The sequence below is a fragment of the Diuraphis noxia genome, unplaced genomic scaffold (assembly GCF_037042655.1).
Source record: "Diuraphis noxia isolate RWA-SAM2 unplaced genomic scaffold, SU_Dnox_SAM2 contig0002, whole genome shotgun sequence".
Classification (NCBI taxonomy): Eukaryota; Metazoa; Arthropoda; class Insecta; order Hemiptera; family Aphididae; genus Diuraphis; species Diuraphis noxia.
This window is the reverse complement of record NW_028301712.1, coordinates 20867123-20879260: the sequence shown is the minus strand read 5'-3', so window position 1 is coordinate 20879260 and position 12138 is coordinate 20867123. Positions and strand designations below refer to the sequence as shown.

At 28.0% G+C, this 12138-nt stretch overlaps 1 protein-coding gene across 1 annotated transcript in view; it reads left to right on the top strand.

Moving 5' to 3' along the window:
- LOC107168530 (uncharacterized) overlaps positions 1 to 12138 on the top strand; it is a 109854-nt gene that overhangs the window by 80146 nt on the left and 17570 nt on the right. The window contains exons 3-4 of the mRNA XM_089218610.1: positions 3537 to 3826; positions 7232 to 7377. Of these exons, the coding sequence (XP_089074736.1) occupies positions 3537 to 3826; positions 7232 to 7377 (436 nt within the window). The remainder of the gene's footprint in view (positions 1 to 3536; positions 3827 to 7231; positions 7378 to 12138) is intronic.

Below are 12138 nucleotides of genomic sequence, written 5' to 3'. Positions count from 1 at the left end.
CTTAAAATTTTCACAAAATGTTTATGTTAGTGTTTCCTATATACAGTTAAATTTTCAAAATTTTTTAACTTTTTTGAGTTATGAAATTTTCGATTTTTATGAGAATTTTTTTTTTGAAGTGTCGGTAAAAAAATGTTGGATGACATTTGATGAATTTAATACAAGGTTCCTTATGAGTTGTTCTTATTGTAGCTAAAAAAAATTAAAAATCGTTAGTCACAATTTTTTTTATAAGCGTTTATAGTTCAAATTTTTACGAAATCTGTCGAAAACGCGAAAATTTGCAAGTAATTTTGAAGTTGAAAAATCATAAAACTTTTTGTGTTTATAACTAAGGATTAAAAATACAACACTTAGTTTCCCATAAGTTTTCCTTCAAGTAGCTATAGAGAAAACTCGAAGCATCATTATAGGAAAAATGTTTTGAGCGTTTGAGTTTTACATTTTTATGAAATCACGTATAACGATAACGATAACGATTTATCCTAAACCAGGTATATGTATATTGTATATCTTTGATAATATAAGGTATTATGAATTATGATGACTACATGCAATGTTTTTGGAAAAATTGATTAACCATTCCTTATGCAAAATGCGTTCTAATTGAAAAATAAAATATTTGTTTCTAAATAGAATATATGACAATATTTAAATATAATATATATATATATATATCCTAGACAGACAAATCACCTCCGTTCAGAATCGTTTTTCGTATACAATGAGATACCTATCTTGCATTCAAATCTAACCTACCCTAGTCAGAGGTCCACTCCACCACCTAATGTACAGCAGAGCGACATCCACTTATCCGCTTTTTGTTTTGTTTTTTTTTGTGTCTGTGTACAGCATAACTAGTTGAGAATGTTTTTTTTGTTTTTTTTTTTATTCTTTATTATTATATACACAATATGTACCTCATGGTTACAATAAGAGTATTAGTTGAGATAATAATATAATACATGAAAAGGCTTGATAAAAGTAGCCACCCAATGATGACACTTAAGACTTAAATATTGAAATTATACATTAATTTATATATATTTATTTGAATTTATTTATTTGTTATATATATATATATATATAATATTAACTTAACATATCTCTACACCAGTTGCGTTTTAAACGCCTTGGAGGATTTCCCGGAATAGTGGTTGAGAATGTTGAGATAAAAATTTGAGGAATTAAAACAAAAATAATAATAAATGTAGCATATAAAGTGCATACGCATTATAACCATTATAGGTTGTATTGAACTTTAATTTGTAATCCAGCTATAAATAAAAATAATAAAAATCATTATACAACACGTCACATAATTATTTGACTTGTTTTAAAAAAAAACTCATGTCATGACACAATAGTCTTGCTGTGGATACTGTAAAATTATAAAACAAATTATCAACTGGTTGTATGATTGTATGTGTTGGCAATAAGAGAATATTGATATAAAAATATCAAAAACGAAAAAAAAAAATTTTTAAAAGACACAGGTACCTACGTCCTATACTACCACAAAGAAAAAGTGCATTCACTGTAGTACTATAGAGTAAAACTTGATAAAATGATGTACACTTATTAGATGACGATTAAGGTCATCAAAGTTACGTTTACAATATATAAATAAAAGTGTGTACAATACTATGAAAAACGGTATCAGCCTAGAATTAACAAAAAAAAGAGGTACCTACACGCATAGAATTTTAATTATTCTAAAATGATAAAGCTAAATTTGCATTTTCCTAAAATTACAAATCTATTACCCTAACACTCTAGGTCTCTTATTTGCATATTTTTACACTGAATAGTGAATTTTAAATACTGATAAATGATAATAATAAACTTTACGAACACAAAATATTTATTACATTTTAAAATGTATGACATGGTGTAGGTAATCAGTATACAGTGAGTCACATTACAATTATTTAGAGCCACTGGTTATTTTAGAAGCGCTTGCAGTTTGAACGATGTAGGCGTGAATAGAGTGAAGCTTAAATGCTAATTTAAAAAACGCCTCTCCACCACCACAAAATATAAGTCAATATCAATTATAAACTCAAATTATTTTATTTCTCTCAATGACCGTAAAATTATAGACGAATAAAAGTTTAATGAAGTATTCAAGTGTGTTTAATTTAAAAAAAAAATCAAAATAAATTTAAGCAATTGTCTAGGTTTATAATTTAAATAACGTTATATGGTTAGTATAGACCTGTATTGTGGACTGTATTAACTGACGTGTTAGGTTTCGTTTCTGATTCCTTATTATTTAAATTAAAAGATTTGGGTTGAGTATGAGTTGCAATACATTATGGGAATTATCTAGAAAGGAACAGGTTAATTTTGAAATACAAAACTATTTGTAATTGAATAAATATTATTAATTATAATTAATAATGTAAGGGGAGATGTTTTTAAACGGGAGAAAAATTTAAATCCAGAATATCAATAGACGGACGTATATTTGACATCTAAAAAAATTTTATAATTACTTGCGAGTCGTTCGACCACATGGTGTACACATTCACAAAATTAAATAAACAAAATATATACAACCAAACTGCGGCCGATGATCGTCAAAACTACAGTTATAACAAAAATAAATTCTACAATAATTTCAATATTATTTAAAATTGAAAAATGTATATAAGCACGTTTCAGTGCATGTGGTTTACGGGGGTCATCATCTAGACCTAATATCATATTTTGCACTTTGATTTTAATAGCCCGGAAATAACTCGTTCAAGTTCTGTGTATAAACACTATAAACATCAACATTTTACATAAAATCTTAACAATTTACAATACAAAATAATAGATGAAATATTATGATATTCATAATAGTCCAAAATGAATAATAAAATAACTAAAATTTATTTTTCGGTGGCAATTACTGCTTTAAGTATCACGTTATATCACGTGTATTTTATTTTTTAATTAAATTACATTTATTAGTATAAATGTTTAAAAATTATTTTTTAATATTTAATTGTTGAAAAAAAATATATCTTTTTATAGAATTTAATTTTTTGAAAATTTTGACCTTTCATTTTCATTAATCTCACAGTTTTTAATATTTTTTTTAGTTTATAGATAAAACGAAAATAACTGGTTGTTATCCAGCCGGCGAGTCCCCCTCTACGGCTAATGAGTAATAGGTATATCTTCACGCGCGGGACACTCTGTATGCGTTATAAATATAAATAAATGGTCTTAAGTACAACTTTGTTCAACGTAGTTGTAAAAGTGAAAATTAATCACAGATTGGCCACCGAATGAATAAAATTGGTAGATCCAAAATCACGATCTTGACTTTATTTCTATTGTCAAACCACCGGAAAAATATAAAAAAGTACATATAAATAACGAATATTAGAATAGAGATGTCTAACTGCAAAGATTGAGAGCTTGTCGAGTATCCACAATTCGATATGATGAGTGACAAAAAAAAAAAAACTGTGTATACAACAAACTATATAACAGAAAATATAGTTTATTTTATTGATTTTTTGATTATTTATGTCCAATAGCCGAGTTTCGGAAATGTGCCCAGACCAGATGGTCCCGTGCTGGAAGAGTATCGCCTGCGGAGCTTTTCGATCACTGCCAGCGGCGTTTGCAACCTTGGCGACTTCGTGCGGTACGCCTCGCCACCGTCGTCCACGCGACACCATCAACCGGTCGGAAAGCGGGAGAGTTGTCCCGCTTCCGTATCCGGTACGCCTTCGCACCAGCAAAACGTGAATGGTTCCTCCGCCGCCACTGCCGCCACTACTTCGCACACGGTCTGCACGGAATTCTCCAGATTCCGAAAACCCAGGTAGGTCAACTAATGGTGGGCAGTATTTTCGCGGTTCGCACGTAATCGTAAGTTAATCGATGACGATAATAATAATTATGTACACACAGGGTGTCCCGCGAGAATCAAAATTCTAGTTTTGTAATAAGACTTACAGATATAAGGACTACAATAATTTCATATTTTAATTTTATCGTAAAAAAGTTAAAAAATATATTTTTTTTTAAAATATAATTACTTCCCAAAAAATCACTAAAGCCATCATTTTATAGAGTTTATTTTCTGAAAATATTGACGTTTCCAAATTTATTTTTGTTAATTTCCTGATTTTTTCTTTATCTTTTAATTTTGAGAAAAATTGTGAATTATTTAACACCGTAGTGGAGCGTAGTGTTATTAAACATGTGAAACGCCGCGCCGAGCTCGTGCTCGTACGGCCTACGGAACGCTTCCAGTGTGCCTTTTAGTTATAATCATATTTTATTTATTTAAAACTAGAAAAAATACTACAAATCAAGAAATTAACAAAAATAAATTTTGAAACGTCAATATTTAAAAAAAAATTAACTCTACAAAATGGCTATATTTTTTGGAAATAATTAAATAAAAAAATTAATTTTTTAAATTTTTTACCAAAACATTAAAATGAATTAAAAAATTAAATAATTGTAATTTTTATCCCTGTGAGTCTTATAACAAAACAAAAATTTCGATATCTCCATTATTTCATTAGATATCGCAATGGGTAAATCCTCGCGGGACACCTGTATAGTTTTACCATCTCTAAAACAGCTAAAAAGCACCAAATAATTTCCACGAATTTTGACATTGTACCGAATGAATTGACATAACATTAACATTGACCTATATTTTCACACCAAAATATTATTATTGGTAAATGTATACAATTCGATTATATGATAATACAATCTTTACACGACCGAGACATAAACTTAATGGCATATTTTAAGTAATGAGTATTAATCGCATATTTATTATACATAATAAATTATATCATTATTATTATTATATCATTGCATATCTGATAATATTTTTTATTGATCATTAAATACATCGACAACTGATGAGCTAAATGTTGATGTATTTAATGATCAATAAAATAAGAATAATAATAATGATAATTTTACGGATCAAAAAATGCTTTTAGTTTAAAAAAAAGAGAATTTAACTAGAACTTAACAACAATCATCCACTAACGTATTACTGAATCACGGTTTATAGAGATGTTGTTTAAATATCATAGGTTAAACTTATCTTTATATATTACTTATATAACACGTCCCAATTGTAACTCCTGGATAATCTCTTTAACCTATAATCTTAATTTCAAATGATAATTACAATATATTTAATAATAAATCTTTTTATAATATTACAGTTTCTATAGCTTTGGTTATTTTATCTTTGTACATAATTTGTTAGATATGTTAGATAATTTCAATTATAATAAATCACCAAAATGTTCTACCTACTAATAACATATTATTTTTGCATCATTAATGGTTTAATCATTAATGAATTACCTAAAACCAAACGTATATGATACATAATATCATAAAGTATATTATATAAGTACATATTATTATAGAAACATAAATCTTATTAAAATTAAAAAGTAATATGTATTATAAAGTGCATATTATATTAACTATATAAGTTAAATCCTAAGCTTCCAGTCATAATCTATCCAGTCAGAGAACACACCACGGTCCAACGAAAATCGGTTATTTTTCACATCTTTACGTACCTAACACTCTGACATAGTGGAAACATATCGATAGCGGGGGTCGAGTTTTCTCTTGCTGAACAGAGTACCTATAGTCATTACAGACATAAGCATTCATATAGGTAGTGTAGAGAAAGGTATGCACGTTTAGCATTAATCTTATCCTTAAAAATAATATTAACAGCATATTATAAATGCCCCCAAACAAACCCCTAAAAATATATTATGATTTATGAAAATCATTTTTTTCTTTATCATAATTTATTTATTGAAACAAAATATGTCGACCTCTAAAAAAAAAATATTTGTTTAATAGGTAGGTAATTTGTTGTTTTTATTTTTGGAGATAACTTAAAATTTTTAATGAGTTGTTGGAACGTTAGAAAGTTAGGCAAAAGATAGGTAGAAATGTACCACCTGCGAACAATATCTGTACACACCTATGATTACAGGTAATAACGCTTAATCACCAAACCCAAACAGCTTTCTCATTAACAAATAATTGATCAAAGCATTGCACGTTGTACAAAACTTTCGACGCAATCATTCTAAAATATCAACTTTTGTTTAATATTATGGTAGTAGTGTAGTACCATTATTTGAAATTAGATTTATGGATATCGGTGTGTTATATTCATTAGACAATAAGTAACGAAAACAAATATAGGTATTTTATCTAACATACAATATCATAATATATGTATCTAAGTGTATCTAAATAAAAAAATGCATTCACCTGTTATCATAAACAATTAAAACAAATTAACGATTAAACTCAGTGGTTCTTAACTTTTTGTAGAACACGAACCCCCGATGAAAGATTTTTATAAATCGCTAACCTACCACTTTTTTGTTGAATATCTTTTTTTACTAAACATTTAATGTTATCATAAAATCGTGATGATTATTTTATATTATAAATTATAGAAAGTAAACAAAGGTTTATCTTTTACCATATAAGATATATTTTATATGAAAACAAAATCCAAAAAAAATTTAATAATGCACTCATGCCACGTATTGGCTTATGTTAGGGCTGCTGCGTACCCCAGAAATGAGTATCACAGAACCCTAAGGGGCCGAGGACCACAAGTTAAGTACTACTGGATTAAAATATTAAAGTAGGTATTAAAATTGATGTAACTTAGAATATTTTCTCGATACTAAAATAAGTGGTTAAAAAATTACGTGAATCTCAGAAAATCTAACTCCCCTAAAGTAGAGTGGCTGTCCTGGTAGTAGGTATTACAACATTCTGTACAATCATAATATTTCAATAATTCATTATAATCAGCCTCTTAACGAGAATCAGAAACTTTCAAAATATCGACTCGTTGACTTAATAATCACCACTGTATTATGGAGTTAATGTCGATAACACCATCACACAGTAATAATATTATTATTTGTTAGAAAGATGAAAATATTTAAATTTACCGATAGTAAATTATATATTGTATATAATGCAGATTATTTTCAATTCCCTTTTAAAAATTGTATCATATCCAGTGAGCGAAAAAATTCCATTCGTATATTTTCCAGAAAACTCGATAATAAACGTTGATAACATGTGATATTTTTCAAATACGTTTAAATCACTATTGAAATATTCTGGAGAATTTCTTCCGCTCTGCTGTTACGTTACAATCTGATTAACTTGTTTTGCTATTTTTTTTCAGTACGGCACTGACAAACAAGTTCAAAGCTAACGACACCGTCGAATCGTACAAGGTGGCGTTGCTAGGAGCCCCGGGTGTCGGAAAGACCACGATATCTGTACAGTTTTCGACGTCTGATTACATCTGCGTGTATGACACTTCCATAGGTAAGTAATTTCGACAATATCTTGAGATATTTTTTTATGAAATGTTGTTACGTTACATGTATTTTCAGTATTCACGTAAAGAAAATATTTTCTATAAAAAGTAAAGCATCATGGATGTTATCTTTAAATGCAGTGGCTTGAGTGACTCGAGGGAAAACCAACCAGCGAATGTACTTTGGCATGAATTAACAATTATTCAGATATTTAAATATTTAGATTTTCGTATGTTTGTTTATTTTGTTTGTAAGGACATAGGGCCATTGTCACTTGAGTCTTCTGAAAAGGTTTCTGAGGATGGAGATTATAATAGTAAATTTTTGACATAGGGGTTAGAGTGATTTTGAAGGTGATTTCTAAATTTGGAGTATTACAGCTTGGCTGTTTCAGTGACTTTAGGAATACTAAGATCTGTGTGAAGAGTGTGATTTGAGATATAATGAGGAGCATTAATTATGAGTAAAGTATTATAATTAAGGAAGGTACCCCATAATGTATTCAAGTTTATGTGCATTTTTGATTTCAATCATTAAAATGTTTTAAGTATACTAATGTCTTATAGATATTTAACCAATATTATAAAATATTCCTCATTAGTACTACCTTTGCGAGGATTTTTAATTTTTCGCTATGATTATGTCATTTTTTGTCTAAATAAATCAATTTTAATATTAAATTTAAAATCAAACTAATAATTATTAATAATTGTAAATCGATAACCAAATAATTTTGAAATGGATTATTGAACTACATTTTTGTTTTTTCTTTAGAATGTACATTAAATATTAATAAGCTATAAGAAAAATCAATACTGATTTCTATTGTAATTTTTTTTTTTTCACTAATCATAATTTTTAATACAATATGCTAAGGATTCTACAAAACGATGATTATTAAAATAAAATAAATATACACTTACATTTAATAAATACTAATAGGTACATAATAGAATTAATATGATATTTTATCATATAAATTATTAATATTACATGATATATTATACATATTGTAATATTATTAAATTACATAGAAAAAGATCTATCGTGTATTGATTTACCTATTTCTTGGAACAAGAAAAACCTCAGTACCTACCTCACTAACGTTTTATCTTGAAATATATTGCATTTTACCTTATAAATATTCTAATTATTTCTAAACTAAAATAAGCAACACGGTTACATTATTATCACTATCATATGTCACTTGAAGTTTTAAGCGGAATTCACATATTTCCATAATAATAAGTTGTATCTTACGTTTCCGTACGTACTACGAAATACCTAACGTTCCGGTCGTGTCCATTCCCCCGTCACAACTTGTGTTTCTATGGTAACCAATCCGTTGCTGGTTTAATAAAAATATTATCTAACCACAATTTAAGACCTACAGCAGCTTACATGCGTCGTCATTTTTATCATACTTTTGTAACGATATTAAGTTTATCAAATGTTAACATGATTTTTATTTTCACTGTTTATTCCATTGTTATACGAATCAACTTAATGATTTTCTTGATGATTAAATTTTTTATATAATGACTATTAATTGAAAAATAAAATAAATTATTGATTCAATTATGGGTTTGTCTTATTATACATTATTTTAATTATATATATATATATTTATAATATAGGTACCTACTTATATTGAGTATTACTGAGTATATCTTTATAACTTGTATTCATAAATTTAACTCAAGTACCTAACTGTTGACCGCAATATTAGGTATAAATAAACAATTTACATTTATTAAAATAAATTAATATTGTATTGATCATAATTATCTATACCTACCAATTACATTCCTATCATATTATGCATATTAAATTATATGACCGATTTTAAAAAATATTCCCTTTGTGTTTACTTTAATGAAAAATAAAAATGTTGATGACGTGTTATCTGACTTCATTAATCAAACGAAGAAGTTGAATAAATGATGTTTTACTTTTGTTAATGAATTTCAAACAAATAATGACTAATTCAATGCAAATGAAAATTTACTAAAAGTCAGAATAAATATAATTTATAGTTTTTATAAATTCAAACAAATTTTAAACAAAATGTGGAATGTATTAATTGTTTTGTTGCTATTTTTTTTCCTTAACATCTTATTTATCAATTTTTTAAGAAAATCAATATATTTTTCAAAATATTTATTTTGGTATAATATCTACATTTAGAAAATTGTTAATAGTCACTTATTAGACATTAATCTTTTCAGTGGCTTTACTAAGCGTAAATGAAATATAGCGCAAAATATATTTCAAAAATAGTCATTATCATTTATGAACGATACCAATAATTCATAATAGTAATAATGTTATTACAATTATAGGTTAATAATAATAAACGAAGACCTGAGAATGTATTTTTATTTCTTAAGAAAAGAAGACACCTCGCTCACATGTGTTTTAGTGGGCTTACAAAATATGTATAACATAGCAAAAACAGGAGAGAGCCAAGAACACTACAGTCATAATTAAGAAACGAAATATTCGCAAGAATATTTACTGTGCAGCATTGTTTTTATATTTTTGATATAACAAATACAAAAAAGTTATTTAAGTTTAAAATAATGAATTTTTAAACAATAAGAACTTTTACCACAAAATAGTTTTTGGTATGTATAGTAAGCGTTTGTAATACGGAGACAATACATTCGGGTGTGGAGTTCTCTTCATGTTAAATAATATATGTAAAACTAAAAAATTAATTTATATCTTATTAATGTTCTAAGTTTGTTTTTTAGATGGTGTCTCGTTTGAAAACCGAGAAAGAACGAAAAGTACTTACGTATCTGACTGTATTTTAACAAATATGAATATACTATTAATTAATATTGTATTTTGTATGATGTGTTTAATTGTATGTTTCATTTTGAACATTCACTCATCTAAATAAAAACTCATGAACAAAAATCAACTAAAACAAATTTAGTAGATATATCAAATATAGATACTTAATTTTTTAATTTTTTAAAAAATATTTTATAATATAATATTTCAAAGTTACCTGGAGAGTTACAGTTCATAACTATAGACTTAAATAAATTTTCAAATAAAAATGTTCTTCGATGTTTAGCAAATTTTTTTCTCTTCAAATCCGCAGGTATTACATAGGACATAGCGTTAAGTATTAGTAATTAGTATTAATAACTTAATACTATTTTTTCACAAATATATATATATATATATATATATATATATATATAGTTTTTTTACAATGTTTTATTCAATGTGTTTCAAAAAAGAAGAATAAGAATAACTGAATTAATAGATAGTAATAAAAATAAAACAAATAGATACATATATAACAGAGCGTAGAAGCCTACCAGTGGACTACTACGATGAAAAAAATATGAATATTAAGATTGAATATTACTTTGTCAGTAGGTTTCTACACCATTTGCGATTTAGCCGTTTGGGAGGATTTCCAGTGATAGTCAAGGAAGATATATCATGCATCAGTGGGTTTCTGTAGTTTAAGAGGTGTTCATAAAAACTTGTGTAGTGTGTTTTAACCACATCTGCAACAAAGGGTATGAAAAGGTCGTGATGGAGTGTGTTATTGGAAACTTAATAAGGTGCTTTAGTGATTTGTCTTAGAGTTTTGGATTAATAGATTTGTATTCTATTGATGTTGGTAGGTTTTGCTGACCCCCAGAGCTGTATACCATAGACCCATAATAGTTTAAGTAGAATTTTGTACCTACATAAGGAGCTTGTTGTTCAGATGGATATGTTTAAAGGTCAATATGTGTCGCATCTGTCGGCTACGATCATTGAGCGTTAAATGTTTGGAGCGTATGTGGGAGCCTATGAGAGTCGGCGGGCTAGGATTAGTTCAAAACATTTGATGTTTTGAGAGTAAGGTATAGGTTGATTATTGAGGAATATTAATTGTGGACAGTCTCTGAGGCGTAGTGTGAAGGTAGAGTGGAGCGATTTCGTTTGGTTTAATTTCAGGCCCCATTCTGGGTACCATGAGGCTAGTAAGTCAAGATAGGTTTGCATAAAAGAGGTAGCTATGTCTTGGTCAAAGTGGCATGCAAGTAGTGCTCTGTTGTTTACAAAGTCAGCTACCATTATGTTTTGAGTAGTGGGTTGATTCGCTGTTAAAAAGGAGTGCTGCAATAACTGCACCTTGCGAGACACCGGCTTCTATTTTAGAAATATTTTAAAAAGTTGTTTCTGAGCGCACAGAGAAGTGGTGATCACTATAATATATGGTTTTATAAATTTGCAGGAATAGTAATAACATTACAATTTAATACAATAATTAATAATCAATGACAAATTAGGTAATAAAAAATAGTCCTCTTAGTCTCAAAAATATTATTGTGTGTGTACAAATTTTATGTTTCATTTACAATAGTTATTTCTATATAGAATTTATGGGCTACATTAACATATATGGGATTATTATGTAATTTTTCACGCCACGCAAAGTAATATCCCGGTGGTGTTTTTACGGTCTATTTTAACGAGATGGTAATCAATCAAATATAACATGTTGTGTATTATGGGGCCGTTGGCCAAAATACATTACATAACAACATGACATTCGGAAAACAGTCGATCGGCACTCTGAATGTTCGTTACACAAGTAACGGTTATAAGGGCTGAGGGTGAGCAAAAGCGACGCGGATTATGGCTGCATATAATATCATATACAAAGTATAACGACGTAAGCTGAACGACGGATGGACAAGCTACTTATACTTGCAACCGCTACAAGCCACACACGACGTCGGTGCAGTGT